Source organism: Jaculus jaculus, chromosome 10 (genome assembly GCF_020740685.1).
Source record: "Jaculus jaculus isolate mJacJac1 chromosome 10, mJacJac1.mat.Y.cur, whole genome shotgun sequence".
Taxonomy (NCBI): Eukaryota; Metazoa; Chordata; class Mammalia; order Rodentia; family Dipodidae; genus Jaculus; species Jaculus jaculus.
This window is the reverse complement of record NC_059111.1, coordinates 25062595-25086035: the sequence shown is the minus strand read 5'-3', so window position 1 is coordinate 25086035 and position 23441 is coordinate 25062595. Positions and strand designations below refer to the sequence as shown.

At 48.3% G+C, this 23441-nt stretch overlaps 1 protein-coding gene across 1 annotated transcript; it reads right to left on the bottom strand.

Moving 5' to 3' along the window:
* Positions 1 to 4572: 4572 nt before the first annotated feature.
* Chrna3 (cholinergic receptor nicotinic alpha 3 subunit) lies at positions 4573 to 21687 on the bottom strand. Its single transcript, XM_004660373.2, has 6 exons — positions 21627 to 21687; positions 19500 to 19639; positions 19347 to 19391; positions 17152 to 17261; positions 8109 to 9123; positions 4573 to 4781 (listed from the first exon to the last, which is right to left on the bottom strand). The coding sequence occupies exons 1-6, from the start codon at positions 21667 to 21669 to the stop codon at positions 4653 to 4655; spliced, it is 1482 nt and encodes a 493-aa protein (XP_004660430.1). The 5' UTR covers positions 21670 to 21687; the 3' UTR covers positions 4573 to 4652.
* Between the last annotated feature and the right edge of the window lie 1754 nt (positions 21688 to 23441).

Genomic DNA, 23441 nt, shown 5'->3' with positions numbered 1-23441 from the left:
TTTCTTATACGCCAGAGGTTGAGGCAGAAGGACCACTGTGGGTTCCAGGCCAGCGTGAGCTGCATTGAGACCCTGGAGGCAGAGGTAGGAGAATCACTGTGAGTTCAAGGCCACCCTGAGACTACATAGTGAATTCCAGGTCATCTTGGGCTACAGTAAGATCCTACCTCAAAAAACTAAAAAAATTAACCAAAAATGGTTGTATAAGTTGGTATAAGCACATTATTGCATACCTGTAAATGTTTAAATTTTCTCTTTCATCCCAACAATTACAATAATAAAATTTTAGAGTCAAAAGGTGGTTTAGATGCCATATTACTAAGTATGGCATGTCCGTCTTAAGGTATAACAGATCACAGGTAAACAGTTTAACTTCACATCTAAATTTCCTTGACTCACATACCATCAGGAACCTTGCATTTGATTTAGGAATCTTAGCAGCTAGGATAACAGACATCTCATTTATTTACAGGACTCTTACCCGTTTAAGTTCAGGCCAATACTCAATACTCAATCCTGTCTGATTTGCATTTCATTGGTTGAATGTCATTCAGTGAGTGAACGTCCATCACAGTTGGAATAAGCACTCATCAGAGGCTCATCTCATAAAACCTTGGTTGTCAACCCAAGATTCTACGGTGCTTCTGAGAAGCAGTAGACCTTTAGGAGGTAGAACCTGGGGAAGGAACTTAGCTCCTTAGGGGCAGGTCCTTCTTAGGGGCAGACCCTCAAGAGGATGTTGAGATACCTGCCCTTCCTCTCTTTGCTTCCTAGACACCGCAGGTAAACCACTTTGCTCCACTACACCTGCCCTCCGTGATGGACTGCATTGTCGCAGGCTCAGAAGCAATGAGCCAGGCAACCACGGGCTGATAGTGACCAAAACCATGAACCACGACAACCCACCTGTTCTATGTCATGTACCATGGCACAGTGACAGAAAGCTGGTATAGGAAATCAGTCCCCAGAAGTGGAATCTATAATGTGACTTGTCCCGGGGAGTCTTTATTTTCATTCGCCCCAGATGGAAAGGGCAGTGATAGACCAAAGAAACAGTTCTATTCAAGTCCAGCTTGGTGAATCAGTGAGTTTCTTTATTGGGGTCACTTACAGGAACATGAATGAGGGATTACTTACATGCGCATGGGTGACTTGGGCAGCTGCATCACTGAAAGCCAGCCCCCCCAACATGTAACAACTTGTGAAGGAAGGCTGCATCACCGGAGCCCTCTGTGCAATGTGCAGGTGGCTCCCCAAAGTCTCCTCTCCACCAGCAGTCATACACCTGGGGAGGGGCCTTGTGAGTCTTAGAAGTTACTTGTGATTTTCATGATCCTGGAGAACCGTCCCCACCCCAACCCCCCCGCCCCCCTTCAGGAGGAACAGTTTAAATCCAGAGGAAACAGCTATGCAATGGGATCTTTGCTATGAATTTTCTTGACGATGGGGTTCACAGCTGTTGAACTTGGCTCGTGGGAGGAGTTTGGAAGAAGCAGGCTAGAGAACATTAGGAGTCTGAAAACACAGCTTAACGAGCTATCCCCTAAGGGTTGAGAAGACCAGATGCTGATGGAGCTCTATCAGAAGAGGCTACGCTGGGGACCCGCCAGATACGATAACTAGCTAGTACTAGGAAGCAGACCTAGAGCAAGTGGCTGTGGCATGGTTACTGCTGCCTGCTTTTAACCAAGTTCTCAGTGAAAACTTGGAGTGAAAAAACAGAGCAGAATGATATGGAAAACTTGCAGTTTGTGCAAGAATGTAGTGGATTTATATTTCATTTAAGAGACAGAATAGGTGTGCCAGGGTCTCTAGCTGTTGCAAATGAACATGTGCCACCTTATGCATCTGGCTTACACAGGTCCTGGGGGAACGAGCCCGGGTCCTTTGGCTTTGCAGGTAGATGCCTTGACCGCTAAGCCATCTCTCCAGCCTATGAAGTTAGTGGATTTAAAGGCTCCCATGGAGGCATTTGCCAAAGTGATTAACACTGTTTAAAAAAACACGCGCACACACACACACACATTCTGCACCAGGACAATAACAAACATGCTCTGAAGGCATCTTGAGGGTGAAGACCCCTCCCATTGTAGGCTTTAAGGAGTAGAGGTGCGAACTCAAGGCCTGTCCTTGGAAAACAGTCTCAGGACAGTGTGCTTGCTGGGGAACTGTTGCCCTGAGATCTCTCTTGTGTTCAGCCGTCAGGACGGTGCAGGCGTGGTTCAAGTTGTCCCCTCTCAGCTTGTGCTGGTGGCAGTTCCAGACATCCACAGGCATGTAAAATGCAAGCACCATGGAGGCTTCCACCAAGATTTCAGGAGACAGCCGGCCTGGGAGGTCAAGTAGGCGTCCCTGTCAGCAGCCCCTGACTGGCAAGGGTAATGTGTGAAGCTGTACAAATGCAGCTAGTGCCACAGTGGATACCCAAGGAGATGCCAGGATGTGGAGTGCCTGCTGAGGGAACTTCCAGCCCGAGAGAGTGCCTATGTGGGCCACGGGACAGGATTGCCCAGACCCCTGGAGTCCCACGTACTGCCACTGTGTGTTCCAGATGGCATATGTGTTGGCTTCATGTTTAGCCTGATGCTTTCTACACGCCTACAACTCCTTTGTGCAACAGGACTCCTGTGTTCCACCACTGTACCTATCATCTGACTTTTTTAAAAAATAGTACTTATTTATTTGACAGAGAAAGAAGGAGAGAGAGAGAGAGAGAGAGAGAGAGAATGGGCACAACAGGGTCCCCCAGCCACTGCAAACGAACTCCAGACGCATGCGCCCCCTTGTGCATCTGGCTAATGTGGGTCCTGGGGAATCGAACCTGGGTCCTTCAGCTTTGCCATGGGCCTCACCCCCACCCCACCATGATGGACTGACAAACTACAAGTTCAAAGCAACAGGCCAAGTGAGTGACTGGGGACTGCAACCTCTGAATCTATGAGCCAAAAACAAACCTTTTCTGCTTTTAACTTGGTTGTCTCAGATATTTTGTCACAGTAAGGGAAAGCTAAAAAAGTGCGACATAAATTGCTTGTTTGAACATCTCTCATTTCTGTTACCCACATTTACTGTCACTTAACAAACTGTGTACGTCAATAAATTTCACAGGACGACCCTTCTGGCTTACTGGACTACGAGTTGTGATTGTTTCTGTTCTGGCATAGGTAAAACGTGACTTGTGAGAAGATCCCATGGTCTCTGAATTGTCATGTCTGTCCAAATGTAATGCAGGAAATTAAAATTAGCTTAAAGCAGAGCTTCCAACCAGAGCCCATTTTGCCCCCGAGACTTCATTTAACAATGTCTGGAGACATTTCTGAGTATCACAACTGCTGAAGGCAGGGGGCTTCTCATTGGCATCTATGGGTGGAGGCCACAGGGCTGTGGAAGGTCCTACATCCACCCCATCCCTCAACATGAAAATGGCCTATGGAATGGAGAGATAGCTCAGCAGTTAAGGCACTTGCCTGCAAAGCCCAAAGATCCAGGTTCAATTCCCTGGTACCCACATAAAGCCAGATGCACAAGGTGGTACATGTGTCTGGAGTTCGTTTGCAGTGGCTAGGAGGCCCTGGTGTGCCCATTCTCTCTATCTTCCCTTCATTTTCAAGTAAATTTATTTTTGTTTATTTATTTGAGAGTAACCGACAGAGAATGGGCACGCTAGGGCCTGCAGCCACTGCAAACAAACTCCAGATGCATGTGTCACCTTGGCTTACATGGGTCCTGGGGAACTGAGCCTTGAGCCGGGGTCCTTAGGCTTCACAGGCAAGTGCTTAACCACTAAGCCATCTCTCCAGCCCTCAAGTAAATATTTATATATATATATATATATATATATATATATATATATATGTATATATACATTGCTAGAACTAAAGTTGAGAAACCCTCTCATTGGGTTTCTCCAGTGGTCTGGGTGTGTTTCCTTCAGTTTGTATGGTGCAATATACCTAATATACATCAGTGCCAACAGGCAAGTAGGTCACGAGTTCATATCTTCCTGAATGGAGTTAGGTGTCCTTACAGAAGACTCTGGAGGGAGTCGTCCTTGAAGCTAGGTGAAGGCACACTAGAGAAGCCCTCCTCAGACACTGGACCTTGCTGGAACTTGGACCTTGGACTTCCCACACATTTCAGTTAACAATGAATGTGTGGCTGGGTATATTTCTCATGGATTTACGGTAATTTGGAATTATCATAAATAGCTGAAATGCACAGCAAGAAGTGATCATGGCCAGGCACTGCTACAGCAATGTCAAGATTCAGAGAGGAAGGATCTAAGTACAAAATTTGAAGATGTACAGTGATGCTGAGCTAGTTGATTTTTTAATATTTCTGAGCAGGAAGCTTTTCTATCCAGTTAGGTTTCAACCACCAAAAAAAAAAAAAAAAAAAAAAGAACCTCCTAGTTGAATACACTACTTAACACTGTGGGGGATTATATTTGACATTTTTCTTACCAAAAGGCTAGTTAAATCTTTTATCTATGAGACACTTTTCTTCCACTTTTTTTTTTTTTTTGCCAGAAATCAGGATAACTAGTAAATAAAAGTATAAGAAAAGGTAATTTGATAGCAAAGTGAGGTGCTGGAAAGAAAGTGCCCCCTTCCTCAACACACAGCTGGGCCTCAGGTGAGCATAGGTTGGGGTTATGCATCATCCCGGACCATCAGGGGCTGCAAAAACAGTCCTGCGGTCCCTAAGATGCACACGAGGATGAAAACCCACAGAAAGATACGGTCAATCACCATGGCGACATACTTCCAATCGTCTTGAATCTGAAAGACAAAAACCACGAGAAAACGAAGTATGAGGGGAAAAGGGAGAGCACACTTTCAACACTGAACGATGTTACAGTAGCAGCGGAAGCCGGTTCATCTCTGATAGGCAGGAAATCTTTTTATTCTAATTGATGGATGGGGGGCGGGGTCTGAGGAAATCTACCATTCTTAAATTTCTATGCATACTGTAAAGAAACAGGTATAAAAAATATGTACCATGCTAGCTCTGTTATAATTAATATATTTTTCTTCTCTTTCTTTCTTTTTTTTAAAATATTTTTTTGTTCATTTTTATTTATTTATTTATTTGAGAGCAACAGACACAGAGAGAAAGACAGATAGAGGGAGAGAGAGAGAATGGGCGCACCAGGGCTTCCAGCCTCTGCAAACGAACTCCAGACGAGTGCGCCCCCTTGTGCATCTGGCTAACGTGGGACCTGGGGAACCAAGCCTCGAACCGGGGTCCATAGGCTTCATAGGCGAGCGCTTAACCACTAAGCCATCTCTCCAGCCCATCTTTCTTTCTTTCTTTCTTTTTTTTTTTTCTAGGTAGGGCCTTGCTCTAGCTCAGGCTGACCTGGAATTCACTATGGAGTCTCAGGGTGGCCTTGAACTCACAGTGATCCTCCTACCTCTGCTTCCTGAGTGCTGGGATTAAAGGTGTGTGCCACCACGCTCAGCTTGTTTTTCTTTTTCATTTGAGATAAGGTCTCATTGACTAGCTCAGGCTGGCCTCAAACTGGTGATCCTCTATTGTGATCACAGGTATATGTTACCATGCTTTGGCTTCGGGAATGTCTTTATTTTTATTTTTTATTTTTTAAATTTTTTTGGTTTTTCGAGGCAGGGTCTCACTCTGGCCCAGGCTGACCTGGAATAAACTATGTAGTCTCAGGGTGGCCTTGAACTCACAGCAATCGATCCTCCTACCTCTGCCTCCCAAGTGCTGGGATTAAAGATGTGCGCCACCATGCCCAGCTGGGAATGTCTTTATACATATGACCTTTCTAAAAATATATTTTTGAAAGTGTGGGGGGGGGGGCAAGGAGGGAATTACCATGGGATTTTTTTTTATAATCATGGAAAACGCTAATAAAAATTTAAAAAAATATATATATATTTCAAAAATTTTTGTGCAAGTAGAACGAATGGTAGAGAGAATAGAGAGGAAGAGAATGGGCCCACTGGGGCCTCTCGCTGCCTGCACCATTTTGTGCATCTGGCTTTATGTGGGTACCAGGGAATAGAACCTGGGTCATTAGGCCTTGCAGACAAACACCTTAATTGCCGAGTCATCTCTTCAGCTCCCTACCCATTTTTTTTTTTTCTAATTTGACTTTCAGTTTATAAAGTTAATAAAACCAGTTTGTCTCTATGGAAGGACCTGGGGCTCTACCTAGAATGGACAATGCAAAGCTAGGCGTGGTGGGGTAGCACTCAGGAGGCTGAAGTAGAAGGATCACTGGGAGTTCAAGGCCAGCCTGAACAGAGTGAGTTACAAACCACCCTAGGTTAGAGGAAGACCTTACCTCAGAAAACAAAAAAAAAACAAAGTCTATTTATGCTGGGGAGATGGATCAGTAGTTAAAGGGACTTGCTTGCAAAGCCTTTCAGCCTGGGTTCAATTCCCCAGTAAATTTAAGGTGCATCTAGAGTTCGTTTGCAGCAGCAAGAGGCCCTAGCGTGCCCATACTCTTTATCATAAATAATAATTTTTTTAATAGAATGGACAATAACATTTGCCATTGTGTGAAGTACTTATTTGTATCCAATTGTAAATATTAATTTCTTACTTGTTTATTTTATTTGAGAGAGTAAGAAAGAGGCAGATAGAGAGAATGGGCATGCCAGGGCCTTCAGCTTTTACAAATGAACTCCAGATGCATGAGCCACCTTGTGCATCTAGCTTATGTGGGTCCTGGGGAATCAAACCTGGGTCCTTTGCTTTGCAGGCAAGTCCCTTAACCACTAAGCCATCCCTCCAGCCATATTTTCTCTTTTCACATCTGTTTCAAAAGTGAAGTACGCACATTAGGTAAGCCTGCCATCCTTTTCTTTCCCACTGCTCCCTTCCAAAATGTCCCCCTGGCCAAATGTCCCTGGCCGAAGTGCCGGAGGTGGGGGGCAGACCACTGAACCTCGGTAATCATAGCTGACAATGATGCCAAAGATGGCAGAAAGAACAAGACTAATTGTACATGATGCTGCTTCAATTTGGGCTTGAACTAGCAAGGAGAATCTATGATAATTAAACTCTGAGACAATTCAGAAAGCAAAGAAGCCACAATTGAGTTGAGAGAGAGAGAAACCCATGAGTCAACTGGTTTTGAAGCCATAATCGCATAATAAAGCAGCAGCATGCGATCTTGTAATTCAGTTAAGCACACCGGAAATGGGGCTGGGAGATGTATGGCTTTTATTTCACAATTATGAGCTTGAGTAAATGTGTCCTCTCAGTGACTCTCAGTTGTCATGGGCAACGTTAAATTATAATGCTGTGTTTGTCACAAGTAGTAGTTGAATTCCCAAGACTTCAAATCAGCCACAGACTGGGTCCTCCCTCATTCCACAGGCTAAAGCAACCAACCACGGCTTTATGACGCAAAAGTAGGGCAGGGGCCTTTGAGACACACTTCGGTTATAATCCCAGTTCCGGTCCCTTTGTTCTAAGCATCTGAGTAAAAGCCCATCTTCTCCTTTAGTCTCAATGACCCCATCTGAAAAATGGGGATAAGAACAATACTTTCTCAGAAGCTGAGAAGAACAGAGCTTCAAGAATGGTATTTCAGCCGGGCGTGGTGGCACATGCCTTTAATCCCAGCACTTGGGAGGCAGAGGTAGGAGGATCGCCATGAGTTCAAGGCCACCCTGAGACTACATAGTGAATTCCAGGTCAGCCTGGGCTAGAGTGAGATCCTACCTCAAAATAAACAAGAAAAAAAAAAAAAAGCGGCACAGTGCGTGTGTGGAGGTCAGAGGATAACATTGGAGTCATCTGTGCTCTTAGCTTCTTTGAGACAGGGTCTCTTGACACTGCAAACGACTATCAGGCTAGCTGGCCTGTGAGGGTCTGATTCTCCTGGCTCCACTCCCCATTGTCTTGGAATCACAGATGCATGTGAGCCTTTTTGCATCCAGCTTCCTATGGGTGCTGGGGAGTTGAACCCAGGCCAATAGGCTTTGCAAACATGTACTTTTAACCACTGAGCCATCTCCCCAGCCCAAGAGGGTCTTAATGTCTTAACCTCTACCCTACGCCTTGCCACACAAGGAAGCCACAAATGTCCACTGAGCGACCAAGAAAACAGCAACCATTATCCTCACCTCTTTGGCGACGTTCTGTGCTTTCATGTTTTCAGCAATGTACTTGACACTTTGGATGGCTTCTTTGATTTCTGGCGACAAGGCAGAGAGGGGCGGCATGGCATCGACAGACTCCGAGCTGGAGCTTCTTGTGAGGTTGGCACTGAAATTCGACACTTTCACCCTGCTGTGGTGGCAGTAAGCGCACAGCCCGCCCCGGCAGGGGCGACCTTCCCGGCAGCCTTTGGAGTCGGCGTGGCTGAAGCAGTTCAGGTTGGAGAGCTCGGCGTTGTGGAAGGACCTTGGCTTCTGAGGGGCCCCCTCGCCGCCGCCGCTCGGCCTGGTCATGAACATGACCCTGGGGAGCAGGTTCAGGAACACGGCTTTGACCCACGTGGGCATCGTGTGCGTGGTCGGGGTTCTGTAGTGCATGTTGAGCACGAAGACCGTGATGACGATGGACAGGGTGACGAAAATCATGGTGAAGAGGAGGTACTCCCCGATCAGGGGGATGACCAGCGAGGTGGACGGGATGGTCTCCGTGATCACCAGGAGGAACACGGTCAAGGAGAGCAGCACGTTGATGCAGAGGGTCACCTTCTCCCCGCAGTCGGAGGGCAGGTAGAAGACGAGCACGGTGAGGAAGGAGATGAGCAGGCAGGGGATGATGAGGTTGACGGTGTAGAACAGGGGCAGGCGGCGGATGTACAGGGAGTACGTGATGTCCGGGTAGATCTCCTCGCAGCAGTTGTATTTGATGTCGTGTTTGTAGCCCGGGGCTCTGATGATGGCCCATTCACCGCTCTCCCAGTAGTCCTTGAGATTCATAGAGGAGCCGATCAGGACCAGGTCGATTTTTGCCTTGTCATAAGACCAGGAACCAAACTTCATGGTGCAGTTTTGGTAATCGAATGGGAAGTAGGTCACATCGATTTTGCACGAGCTCTTAAAGATGGCCGGGGGCATCCAGGTCACTTCCCCAGTGTACTTGAGCAGGGCTTTGGTTTTGTCGTCCACCTGGAAGTCCCCAACAGCACTGTGAAGATAGAGGGGGGGCACAGCACATGAATCGTCACTGCATGGCCATCCAGACCAGTTTCTCATGCTGCCGGCAGGCTGCAGAATAAACTAGCTGGGCGTGGTGGTGCACACCTTTAATTCCCGCACTCAGGAGGCAGAGGTAGGAGGAAAATGTGAGTTCGAGGCCACCCTGAGATGACATAGTGAATTCCAAGTCAGCCTGGGCTACAGCAAGACCCTACCTTGAAAAACAAAAACAAAAAAGACAGAGAGAGGCTGGGCGTGGTGGCGCATGCCTTTAATCCCAGCACTCGGGAGGCAGAGGTAGGAGTATCGCCATGAGTTCAAGGTCACCCTGATACTCCATAGTGAATTCCAGGTCAGCCTGGGCTAGAGTGAGACCTGAAAAAAACAAACAAACCCTCCCCCCAAAAAAGAGAGAGAGAGAGAGAGAGAGAGGAACACGGCGCTGGGGCAGGTGTTTAGGCCTTTGGGGATATTTGCTACCAGCTGCCCCTGTGGTCTGGACTTTGTTAATATCTCATCCATTCACTACTGGACATGTGAGAAACCAGATGGCGGCACTGGAAAGAGCTGCCTGGAGCAGTCACAGGAGCCTGGGCCATGCAACGGAGCCTTGAAAGCTGGGTTTATTTTCAAACCCTACCTCCAGCTCCCAATCCTGCTGTTCGCCCTTACTCCTGCTTCCTTTCAACACTGTTTCCCAACAAAAGATGATGCCCAAGGATCCCTCAATAAACGATGATGTCTAAGGGTCCCTCAATAGACGATGATGTCTAAGGGTCCCTCAATAGACGATGATGTCTAAGGGTCCCTCAATAGACGATGATGTCTAAGGGTCCTTCAATAGACGATGATGTCTAAGGGTCCCTCCGGACACGTTTTCAGATTGAAATTGGGCAAACAGGTTCCTCCACCTTCATCCTTCTTACACCTGTCTTTTTCTTTTCTTCCTCGTAGCATGGGCACCCGGACTCTTTTTATGCAGATACATCTGTTTTCCCTGTTTGCCCCTCCTTTAGAATCGTCTCGTTGCTGTTTATAAACTAGTTTCTTAACAGGAGGTCTGATTATGATAATCTGTCCTGCAGAGCTTGCACTTGGCAGTTCACCTCCGTGGCCCAGGGATGTCACCTGGGAGCAAGGCCAGTTCCTCTTCACAACAATGTCCCTCCTGCTGAATGAAGGTCCTTTTCTTTTTTATTTTTTTTTAATTTTTTTAATTTTTATTAACATTTTCCATGATTATAAAATATATCCCATGGTAATTCCCTCCCTCCCCACCCCCACACTTTCCCATTTGAAATTCCATTCTCCATCATATTACCTCCCCATTACAATCATTGTAATTACATGTATACAATATCAACCTATTAAGTATCCTCCTCCCTTCCTTTCTCCACCCTTTATGTCTCCTTTTCAACTTACTGGCCTCTGCTACTAAGTATTTTCATTCTCACACAGAAGCCCAGTCATCTGTAGCTAGGATCCACATATGAGGGAGAACATGTGGCACTTGGCTTTCTGGGCCTGGGTTACCTCACTTAGTATAATCCTTTCCAGGTCCATCCATTTTTCTGCAAATTTCATAACTTCATTTTTCTTTACCGCTGAGTAGAACTCCATTGTATAAATGTACCACATCTTCAATATCCACTCATCTGTTGAGGGACATCTAGGCTGGTTCCATTTCCCAGCTATTATAAATTGAGCAGCAATAAACATGGTTGAGCATGTATTTCTAAGGAAATGAGATGAGTCCTTTGGATATATGCCTAGGAGTGCTATAGCTGGGTCATATGGTAGATCAATCTCTAGCTGTTTTAGGAACCTCCACACTGTTTTCCACAATGGCTGGAAGGTCCTTTTCTTTTCCTTCCTTCCTTTCCTTTCTTTTCTTTCTTTCTTTTTTTTTTTTAAATTTATTTATTTATTTGAGAGTGACAGACAGAGAGAAAGACAGAGGGAGAGAGAGAGAATGGGCGCGCCAGGGCTTCCAGCCTCTGCAAACGAACTCCAGACGCGTGCGCCCCCTTGTGCATCTGGCTAACGTGGGACCTGGGGAACCGAGCCTCGAACCGGGGTCCTTAGGCTTCACAGGCAAGCGCTTAACCGCTAAGCCATCTCTCCAGCCCTCTTTCTTTTTTTTTTTTTTTCAAGATCGGGTCTCACTCTAGCTCAGGCTGATCCAGAATTCACTATGTAGTCTCACAGTGGCCTCAAACTCACAGTGATCCTCCTACCTCTGCAACCACACCTGGCTCTTTCCTTCTTTCTTTCTTTCTTTCTCTCTCTCTCTCTCTCTCTCTCTCTCTTTCTTTCTTTCTTTCTTTCTTTCCTGAGACAGGGTCAGTGCAAGCTAAACACTGGAACTCACCTTTCTCTTGTTTCAGCCTCCCAAGTGCTGGGATTACAGATGTGCGCCACCACTCCCAGCTCACAGAAAGCTGTTGACATTGGGACAGCCCTGATGAACTTGGTAGCAAGTAGCATTTTTAGAGGCATTCATGTCCTTCATGCCCCTTTGGCTGGCATGCGGAAAACTGAGAGGAGTTAAAGATCTAAACACTCATGGGCTGGAGAGATGGCTTATTGGTTAAGGCACTTGCCTGCAAAGCCTAAAGACCCAGGTTCGATTCCCCAGTACCCGTGTAAAGCCAGATGCACAAGACGGTGGGTGCATGCCTGTGGAGTTTGTTTGCAGTGGCTGGAGGCCCTGGTGCACCCGTTCTCTCCCTCTGCTTGCAAATAAGCAACTGTAAAAAAGAAAAATCTAAACACGTACAGATGGCTTTGTGCTGGTGTTATTGGCAAGGGTCCTGTGGCAGCCAGCAGTGTTCTGGGTGCCCGGCTCTCCCCCCGGCTTGCCTCTGCCCTTTCCATCCCCACCGTGCGCTGCTTCTGAGCAGGGAAGTTGCCACATGGCAGCGCCGTGCCCAGAGCCCTATTCACTGTGCCCCAGCTGTCCTAATGGGTTTCCACATTCTAAGCCCCTCCTGGCTTCAGAGGAAGGGAGAGGGAGGAGGGGAGGGGGCTCCACACAGCCTTCAGGTGGGCTCTTTTCTTTTTTTTTTTAAAATTAATTAATTTATTTATTTGAGAGTGACAGACACAGAGAGAAAGACAGATAGAGGGAGAGAGAGAGAATGGGCGCGCCAGGGCTTCCAGCCACTGCAAACGAACTCCAGACGTGTGCGCCCCCTTGTGCATCTGGCTAACGTGGGTCCTGGGGAACCGAGCCTCGAACCGGGGTCCTTAGGCTTCACAGGCAAGCGCTTAGCCGCTAAGCCATCTCTCCAGCCCCAGGTGGGCTCTTTTCATGCTCAACGCCTTTGAGGCCCCATGAGAGTTCAAGAGAAGCTTGAAGGCCCTCTGGAATGTGGGGCCTCCTGAGCAAGGCTCCCCAGGCCATCCTGGATCAATACGTGGGAAGCAAGGGACCTTCAGAGCGCGGGGCCAAGCCCAGAGGTTGGCAAACCGTGTCCCATGGACCTGCCTCATGTTTCCACACATTTTTTTAAAAAATATTTTATTTATTTATTTGAGAGCGACAGACACAGAGAGAAAGACAGATAGAGGGAGAGAGAGAGAATGGGCGCGCCAGGGCTTCCAGCCTCTGCAAACGAACTCCAGACGTGTGCACCCCCTTGTGCATCTGGCTAACGTGGGACCTGGGGAACCGAGCCTCGAACCGGGGTCCTTAGGCTTCACAGGCAAGTGCTTAACCGCTAAGCCATCTCTCCAGCCCCACATTTTTTTTTTTATTGGAGCTACTGCCATTTGCTGTCCATCACGGGGCTCCTTTGAGCTATAAGGGCAGAGCTGGGCAGCTATGACGGAATCTGTATTAGCCCCCAGCGTATCCATTTTACTGTCTGACCTTTCCAGAGAGTTTGTCCACCCCTGCTCTCATTCAATCCTTCATTTTGCTGAGCTGGAAAATGAGAACAGAGAGCAGGAAAGATTGCTCAAGGTCCCCTGAGTGTTTGTGGACAGAGCTCTGGCCACTCAGAATAAGTCCCATGCAGAACCCAAAAGACATATACCAGAGATAGACATTTCTGAGGTCTCTGGAGCCTGGTCGCTGGTTATTGTCTCAGAACCCCCTGCAGTGTCTGCCCAGGCCAGAAGACCTGTTTGCTGCCCACGTCTGGATCTACAGGGGCATCTCTGCCACCAGGAGACAGTGGACATGAGGACCCAGCTGATGACTGCAGCTTGAGCCACACAGAGCGCTTGTAAGGATTTGTTGGCAGCATGAATGAGCAGCAAGTTCCCTGCTGCACAGAACCTGAGAGATGGGTGATAGCGAGGACAGCGGAAGCAAGAGGAGCACGAGCCAGCTAACTGTCAACTAAGGAAGGCAGGGTGTGGTGGTTTGATTCCCGTGTCCCCCGTCAACTTGGGTGTTCTGCACGCTAGGTTCCCAGCTGATGGAGATTTGGGAATTAACGCCTGCTGGAGGCAGTGTATTGTTGGGGGCGGGTTGATGGGGGTTATAGCCAATTCCCCCATGCCAGTGTTTGGCACACTCTCCTGTTGTATTGCCCACCTTATGTGGGCCAGGGGGCGATGTCCACCCTCTGCTCATGCCATCGTTTTCCCCTGCCATCGTGGAGCTTCCCTTCGAGCCTGCAAGCCAAAATAAACCTCTTTTTCCTAGAAGCTGCTCTTGGTTGGGTGATTTCTACCAGCAATGTGAACTGGACTGCAACACAGGGTGTGCAAGAAGATTAGCCGAGGTGTCACTTTAATATGAGGAAAGATTAAGCACGGAAGTGGGGCAAGGGTAGGAGAAAGATCACCACGGTAGAGTTTTGTGAAATCTCTCCAAATTCCCTCAGAAAAAATAGGGCAAGTAGGGCAGCAAAAGAACAGCCCTGGGCTGAAGAGATGGCTTAGTGGTTAAGCGCTTGCCTGTGACGCCTAAGGACCCTGGTTCGAGGCTTGGTTCCCCAGGTCCCACGTTAGCCAGATGCACAAGGGGGCGCACGCATCTGGAGTTCGTTTGCAGAGGCTGGAGGCCCTGGCGCGCCCATTCTCTCTCTCTCCCTCTATCTGCCTCTTTCTCTCTGTGTCTGTCGCTCTCAAATAAATAAATAAAAAATTAAAAAAAAAAAAAAAGAACAGCCCTTCTGTCCACATGGTCAACGAAGTTGGGTCTCACTGTGGCTCCTGAACTTCACTATACGAAGGTGCAGGGTCAGAGCATCATGGGACCAGGGGACCCGGTGGGTGGATGTATCCAATGAAAAAGAAAAGGGGGTCCTTAGATGTTAAGAGTGACAGATCAAGACACATCTAAGAAGTAGATGCCACTTACAGAAGAGGACCATATACAGGCCTGGTGACACATGCCTATTATCAGGCAGGAGGATCACAAGTTTTTGTTTTTTTTTTTTTTGTTGGTTTTTCGGGGTAGGGTCTCACTCTGGCCCAGGATGACCTGGAATTAACTGTAGTCTCAGGGTGGCCTCGAACTCACAGCAATCCTCCTCTGCCTCCCCAGTGCTAGGATTAAAGGCGTGTGCCATCACACCCGGCATCACAAAGTTTTTTAAAAAATATTTTAATTACAGAGAGAGAAAGAGGGAGAGAGGGAGAGAGAGAGAATGGGCACACCAGAGCCTCTAGCCACTGCAAACAAACTCCAGATGCATGTACCACCTTGTGCATCCAGCTTTACATGGGTACTGGGGAATTAAACCTGGGTCCTTAGGCTTTATAGACAAGTGCATTAACCACTAAGTCATCTCTCCAGCCCAGGATCACAAGTTTGATGTTAGCTTGGGCTACATTGTGACATCCTGTCTCAAGAATTAATTTTTTTTTTTTTTTTTAAAGATGACCCTATTCAGGATTGATTCCCAGGGCACAGTGGAACAAAATCTGGCCTCCCCAGATTGCTGTTTGTGGGTGAGAATAAAAAGGTGGTGAGACTTCTTGGAGGGTCTGTAGAAAAGTCAGTCAGGTCTGGGGAAGGCTCTGAGGATCTTAGATGTATCTCCTTCTAAACTACCTTCCAGAACCACAGAGATCCCCTAAAAGAAAAGACTGCTTATGGTAGGAACCAAACTAAGAGGGACAGAAAATGGGATAAGAAGAGACAAGGCTAATCTAAAATAGAGAAGTTGAGGTCCACAGGGAAGCAGCTTGCAGACTGTAGAGGTGGCTGTCAACTTACCATACTCGCCCCCTCCAGGAACCTGTCCTGAAACAGGGGACCCACCCTTACCACACTCGCCCCTCCAGGAACCTGTCCAGAAACAGGGGACCCACCCTTACTATGCATACCCCTCCAGGAATCTATCTTGAAAGTATATATAGCAGAGGTCATCTATTTAAACATGAGCAACAGAAACCAAAAGAAATGATAAAGCAGAATCCGTAAACACACAGCAGGTAAGGGCATCCCATGAAGCAGCCAGAAAACTGAAGGAATTGACAAGAAGTTGAGATGACCAACTGAACTAAAGGAGGTGAAAAAGTCTTTAGAACCTGAAAAACAGCATCAAGCTGACAGGCAAAAAGACAGGATATAATCTGGCTGAGGAATGAGAGGGTGTGTAAAGAACTGACAGGATCAGGGTCAAGTCGGATGAAACTCATTCTATGAAGATGAAAAAAATGGTGTTTGGCTTGATTTTATTTGTTTGTTTGTTTTTTGTTAATTAATTTATTTATTTTTGGTGCTAGGATTAGATCCAGACCTTGTGCATGTAAGCAAATCTTCCACCATTGAAATACTACCCCTAGCCCCCAAAATGGTTTTAAAAGTAAAAACACTATAACACTAGAGGCAAAGCATAGGTGAAAAATGTTGTTGTTTTTTGAGGGCTGGAGGGATGGCATAGTGGTTAAGACACTCACCTGCAAAGCCAAAGGACCCAGGTTCAACTCCCCAGAACCCATGCAAGCCAGATGCACAAGGTGGCACATGCATCTGGAGCCCATTTGTAGTAGCTGGAGGTCCTGGTGTGCCCATTCTCTCTCTCCCTCCCCCCCCTCTCTCTCTCTCACACTCTCTACCTGCCTATTTCTCTCTCAAATAAATAAATAAAAATATTTTTAAAGAAATGTTTTTTTTTCAATACCTGGAAAGGAAACTAGTACATACTCTAAAATGTTGGTTAAAATATATGTTAGTCCATAAAGGAGTGGAAGAGGGTGTCAGTTTTGCATGGGCTTAGGAAAAAGAGGTGGGTGTTAGAGGTGCCAAGTGGGCAGAAGAAGAAAGCAAGGGAGGGGGCTGGGACTTGGGAGGCGTGGACCACCTGACTCAGGCTCCTCCAGCCCTGCCCTTTGCCCACATCCCCATTCTCACTCAAAGAAGAGGGCAACAGAACCACTCACTCCCATCCCTGTGTTCAGAGCTGGTGCCAGGCTCTCCTCTGCCATCCCAGAGTCCCCCATCATACACTGGGGCTGCTCTCCAATCCCCCAGCTTTATGTGCCACAGACAGCCAGCGAACCCATTTTAACTGCCCACACTATATTCTCCTGCCTCCCTGCGCCACGTCCTCTCCTCCAGCTCCTCCCCACCCCCCACCGTGTGATCTTCAAGAGCCACTTCAATGTCCTTTCTTCCCCACAGCTTTCCCTGGTGGTCCTCCCCTTCCTCCACCTGCTCGTCATCCCCCTTGTGAGTCCCTCACCACCCTGCCAATCTCTGGCTTGCCAACATCTGCAATACCCCGGACATCACACATGCTCAATACCTGAAGTGGGAACAAATGAGCAAAATCCCTCTTAGAAAGGACCCAGGGCCAGGTGTGGTGAGGCACACCTTTAATCAAAGCACCTGGGAGGCAGAGGTAGGAGGATTGCTGTGAGTTCAAGGCCACCCTGAGACTCCATAGTGAATTCCAGGTCAGCCTGGGCTAGAGTGAGACCCTGCCTCGAGGGGTAAAAAAAAAGAAGAAGAAAGGACAGAGGAAAGCCAGTCGGCAAACACTTGACTGGCCAATGTGCCCAGAGTCTAGGCTGCCAGCCCCAACAAGGTACAGGCCAGCCAGCATCTTACTTGTTGTACAGGACAATGTCTGGCTTCCAGATCTTCTCCGCGGGGACGCGCATGAACTCCACCCCTTCGTAGTCAGAGGGCGTCCATTTTAGCTTGTAGTCATTCCAGATCTGGCAGAAGGAGATAGCAGAAGGCCCAGTCATGCTTTAATTTTGCCACCACACCACAGTGACAGGCCACCCTTGCCTCAGGTCACTGAACCACTTCCTCAGGGCAGACCATGTAGGACCAAATCCTCACACAGGGGCAGATGGCATTTCCCTGTGGGCACCATCCCTTCATGACTGCAGGGAGATTAGCCCCTCACCAACCAAACAAGAACCATTAATTTGTGCATTCTCTGGTGATTCTAGGGCCAGGGCCATTCTCCTGGACTTCTACCAGCAGGTCCATACATTAAGCTCCTACTGTTTACAACCCTTGAAGTCACTCTCCAGGCTGGGTGTATTGGCAGGAAAGGTTAGGAGTCTGAGGTCAGCCTGGGCTACATTGATACCCTGCCATGAACAGAGAAAAACAACCTAACTCTTAAAGGTTCTGGGAGGGAACCATGATGCTCCAGGGCCTCAGAAAGTGTTGGGGTGCAGAGCACAGAGGAGAGAGGGCGAGGCTACGGACACAGAAGGAGCGTGTGCCATGGGTCTGTAGGTGGGGGTGCCCTATGCCCCCCTAGGTTGCGTGAGCTGAGCATTAGCCTGGCTGAGCTGGCAGAAGGGTCATCGTTAGGCCAGAGGGTCATTATGTGTCTTAACAGGTCTGGTCAAAGCCTCCCTGGGGATGACACGTGGGAACTAATTTCATTTCTCTGAGTGAGAAAATCCAGAGCCCTTACTCTACCTCTACCAGCTATCTCACAGAACCCAACTCTGGCTTCAGGGTGACTTTTTGTAAGAAGAAAGGGAGGAGGTGGTCTCAGGTACCAACAAGAGTTGGGGGCTGGGCTGGACAGATGGCTTAGTGGTTAAGGCACTTGCCTGTGAAGCCTAAGGTCCCAGGTTTGATTTCCCCACTGCCCATGTAAGCCAAATGCACAAGATGGCACATGCATCTGGAGTTTGTTTGTAGTGGCTAGGGGCCCTGGTGTGCTCTTTCTTCTCTCTCGCTCAAATAAATTAGTAAATAAATAAAATATTTTTAAAACTTTATTTTTATATTGTTATTTACTTGAGAGAGGGAGAGAGAGAGAGAGAGAGAGAGAGAGAGAGAGAGAGAGAGAGAGAGGGAGGGAGAGAATGAGCATGCCAGGGCCTTCAGTCACTGCAAATAAACTCCAGATGCATGTACCACCTTGTGCAGCTGGCTTATGTGGGTCCTGGGGAATTGAACCTGAGTCCTTTGGCTTTGCAGGCAAGTGCCTTAACCACTAAGCCATCTCTCCAGCCCCCAATATATATACACATACATATATGTTTAAAGTAGGGTCTCACTCTAGCCCAGACTGATCTGGAATTCACTATGGAGTCTCAGGGAGGCCTGAAACTCATGGCAATCCTCCTACCTCTGCCTCCCCAGTGCTAGAATTAAAGGCGTGTGCCACAACGCCTGGCTCCATAAAATATTTTTTAAAAAAGAGTTGGTGGAGTACTGAGTAACATCTCGATCACACCTTCCAAGGCTCAGGGTCTAATGTGGAAGAGGTGGCAGAAAGAATGTAAGAGCCAAAGGAAGGGTAGGACTCCTTACAACATGCTCCTCCAGACACAAAATGGCCTGGATATCCATGACCTCACAGTACCTGACACTACCTACACAAGACCATCATAAGAGGAGGAAAGATCATGACATCAAAATAAAAGAGAGACTGGTTGAGATGGGGAGGGGATATGATGGAGAATAGAATTTCAAAGGGAAAAGTGGGGGGGGAGGGTATTACCATGGGATATTTTTTTATAATCATGGAAAATGTTAATAAAAATTGAGGGGAAAAAAAAGCCATCACCAAACTCAAAAAAAAAAAAAGAGTTGGGGGCCACGCTTCCAGTCCTAGGTTTCTCATTATGCAGTGTAACTGTGGGGAGGACTCCCTCTCCAGGCTGAAGTCTGTCCACTTGGGACTGGAGAGGGCAGCCCCTCAAGAGCGGCCCAGGTTCCCCCAGCGCAGGGCAGAGAATGGGCTGCCTTCCCCACCAGGTTCCCAGCAGCAAACAGAGCAGCTACCACCAGGGGGCAGAAGCGCATCGCGTCTGGTCACTTACTTGCTTGAGCCACAGGTTGGTCTCCATGATCTGGTTTACTTCATCCTAGAGAGACAGAGATTGAAACAGACAAGTGAAGGACAAAAACGAAAGCTGGCTCCAGAAGGACTCGTCCAGAATCCCGTGACCACGGCTCATGGCTCTGGCACTCACCACCTTCACCAGCTGAGATATGGACACCTCAAACTGAATGATGACTGGGTCGGACACGTTGGCCACAGGTCTGATGATCTCGTTGTAATCCTCAAACAGGTAATCAAACAGGCGGTGCTCAGCTTCCGAGGCGCTGGCCACTGAGGGGAACAGCCTTGTCAGTTACCCGCAAGTGCCACTTCTCCCTCCCATCTTCCAGCAACAGCCTTCCACCTCCTGGGGTCCCCTGCACACCACCCCCAGACTTTTCAGACTGGTAATGCTCCCTGAAGTTGCAGACTGGAAAACTGAGACCTATGAATGACAGGGATCCTATCACATCACACACACACACACACACACACACACACACACACACACACACACGGTGGTTACAAGTCTAGACAGATCTAGTGCAAATCTTAACCAACCGTCAGAAAGTGTGAGCTTAGGCTTTTGGAATCTCAGTTTATCTGTCAAAATAAAGATTATATAAGCATTCTGGGCTGGAGAGACGGTTTAGCAGTTAAGGCATTTGCCTGCAAAGCCAAAGGACCCCGGTTCGACTCCCCAGGACCTACATAAGCCAGATGCACAAGGGGGTGCAGGCGTCTGGAGTTTGTTTGCAGAGGCTGGAGGCCCTAGCGCGCCCATTCTCTCCCTCTCTCTCTCTGCCTCTTTCTCTCTCTCAAATAAATAAATACATAATTTAAAAAAGATTATACAAGTATTCACCTCCAAGGGTTTTTAGGAGTGATGTATTTAACTCAGCGTGGCATGTTTGGCAAGAGCTTAAGAGCTATTCACGTGATGGGATTTGAAGAGTCTGCATTTCTTGAAATTTTCTTAGTTATCTCTCTCAAATCTAAGAATGTAAACTACCTTTATTATTTTTTTTCTTTTGGGTTTTCGTAGTAGGGTTTCACTCTAGCCAAGGCTGACCTGGAATTCACTATGTAGTCTCAGGGGGCTGGCCTCGAACTCAAGAGCGATCCTCCTACCTCTACCTCCCAAGTGCTACAATTAAAGGCGTGTGCCACCGTGCCCAGCTACCTTTATTCTTAATGCACACCTCTCATCCTTTTTTACTTAAATTTCTTTATGTAATAAGCCATTCCAACTGAGAGCGAGAGTGGGGGGGGAGGAGGTGCCCTACTTTGGGGCAGGGTGTGGTGCCATTGCTGGTCAATTATAGCCACTCACTGCTTCCCGACGGAAAGGTGACCCCACCCAAACCCAGGGTCTAGGACACTCCCATTCAAGGGCCAATGAGGCCCAGGTGTCCCAGCCTCCCCCCTGTAGGGGTTTGGCCGCCAGCCTCGGAGCTTACCTGGCTCCTCCGGATCTCAGCGTGTGCCCGTGGCTCCCGCTCCTACCCGCTCCACATCCTCATCCAAGTCCCTTACCTCTCTGAGGTCCTTGGACCCTCTGTTCACAAGCCTCACCCCAGCATCTGTGTGCTGCTCCCCACCTACACATCTGGGGACAGTCTGGGGAGAGGTCTTGAGGGAATTCTGGCCCCACTTCTTCAGGCCTTGCTTGATTCAGGAGGGCCGTGGATGGACGTGGAGAGGCTCAGCACGCAGCCACAGAGACCGCACGAACGGCGCGCCCGGGCGGAACGCTCGCCCGTAACGCCCGGGTGAACTACACACCCTTAGCCGGCCCGCAGGGGACCACACCGCCCTGCTGAGTCCTTGTCCCTGGCTCATCTACCAGCCATCCAGGCCATTCAAGAACCTCCTGGCAGAGGTCGCACAAGCAATTGCTCAGAGGAGCAGAGAGGGCTATGCGCAGGATGGGGACTCGAACCTGCAACTTCTGAGCAGACAGGAGGGTTTGCTAGGGCGTCCCCTAGGTTTGTGATCAAAGGGGTGCTCACCCAGGGGCTTCGTGGAGCGAAGTAAGGGACTTGGATGAGCATGTGAAGAAAGCATCCACGGGAACCGTGGTGCTCGGGCTGAGATGGGGAGCCAAGGAGGGCGCCCCGACTTCTAAGAGGTTGGAGGTCCAAGCGCTGCAGGATGCAGGCATGCGAGGCGCAGGCGAAGCCCGGGTGTCCCTCGCACCGGGGGCTCCCGGCCCCGATCGCTCCCCGCGCGCACCCCCTTCCAGCCTCCGTGGTCCCTCGGCTCCCCGCGTCCCTACCTGGCAGCAGCAGCAGAAGCAGCAGCAGCGCTCGGGCGCCCATGGCGGGAATCCGCGGGGACCGCACGGGCGGAGCCGGGACTGCCCGGGCTTCTCGGCGCTGCGCGGCCGCCGAGCTCCGCGAGCTCTCCGGGGAGGGAGCCTGGCGCGGGGCGGGGCGCGGGGAGGTGGGTTCTGCGCTCGGGGCCCGGCGGGAAGGCGCCCGGCCGCTGTCTCTGTCGCCGGGAGAAGGGGACGGAGTCTCTGGTCCAGGGTTTGCGGGGGGCGTGTGGAAACTCCACCCGGGACTTGCAAGGCTAATTACCGTCTCTACGTGAGCGAATCCGGAGCAACTTCGAAAAACGAGGCTCCCATCGTCGATGGTCTTAAGTTATTGTTAAGTACGTTTAGCATGATCTGTTTTGATGTTTTTGCTTTTTTATTTTTTTCCACCCCCCATCCCCCAGAGAGCTCTAGCACAGGCTGATCTTGAATTCACTATGTAGTCTCAGGCTGGCTTTGAACTCACGTCGAATCTCCTACCTCTGTCTCCTGAGTGCTGGGATTAAAGACGTGAGCCACCACGCCCGTCCTGCTGTCGTATCTTTAAAAAAATTTATTTTATTTATTTCAGAGAGAGAGAGAGAGAGAGAGAGAGAGAGAGGGAGAGGGAGAGAATGGGCACACCAGAGCCTTCAGTCACTATAAATGAACTCCAAATGCATTTGCTCCCTTGTGCATGTGGCTTCCTTGGGTCCTGGGGAGTCGAACTTGGGTCGTTTGACTTTGCAGGCAAACGCCTTAACCACTAAGCCATCTCTCCAGCGCGTCGTGGTTTGTTGTTGTTGTTGTTGTTGTTGTTATTGTTTGTTTGTTTTTAAGTCAAGTTTAGGGGAGATGGATAGATTGGAGTCAGTGGAAACAATACTGGTGATGAGTTGATGAGTTGAGGGATGGAACACAGGTATTTATTTTAATACTGTTTTGTTTAATTTAGAATGTATTTGAAATGTTTCTTTTTTTTAAAAAAAAAAGTTTCTTAATAAAAAGTAAAACTGGAGGTGGAGAGATTGGCTTAGCGGTACCTTAGCGATATGCACAAGGGGGCGCGTGGGTCTGGAGTTGGTTTGCAGTGGCTGGAGGCCCTGGCACGCCCATTCTCTCTCTCTCTCTCTCTCTCTCCTGTCAAATAAATCAATAATAAAATGTTTTTAAAAAGTAAAACCGGCTCAATTTAAAGATAATTGCTTGCCAAGCTTGCCAGTCCTGGTTCAATTCCCTGCCATCTATGTAAAGCCAGATGGAATTCATTTGCGGTGGCAAAGCCTGACCACCCCCACCCCCGCCACCACGTGCAAATAAATACACAAGTAAAAATTACCAAAAAAATTATATCATAAATAACCAAATAAATAAATGTAAAACGTTTTAAAAAGGGATGGAGAAATGGCTTAGTGGTTAATGCACTTGCCTGTGAGGCCTAAGAACTCAGGTTCAATTCCCCAGAATCCACATAAGCCAGATGCACATGGTGGCACATGTGTCTGGAGTTTGCAGTGGCTAGAGGCCCACTGGTGCGACCATTCTTTCTCTCTCTTATAAATAAATAAATAAATAAATAACGATGATCCTCCTATCTTTGCCTCCCGAGTGCTGAGATTAAAGGCATGCACCACCACGCTCGGCTAACAACCCACTTTTAAAATGATCAAAAAAGGAAAACACATTTAGCCAGAGTAGACATACAGAAGGGACCAAAAGGCAAGAAAAGCACCTGGAAAGCTATGTTTCCATTAGGAAAATACAAATTAAACCCAAGATGATGAACTGCAGCCC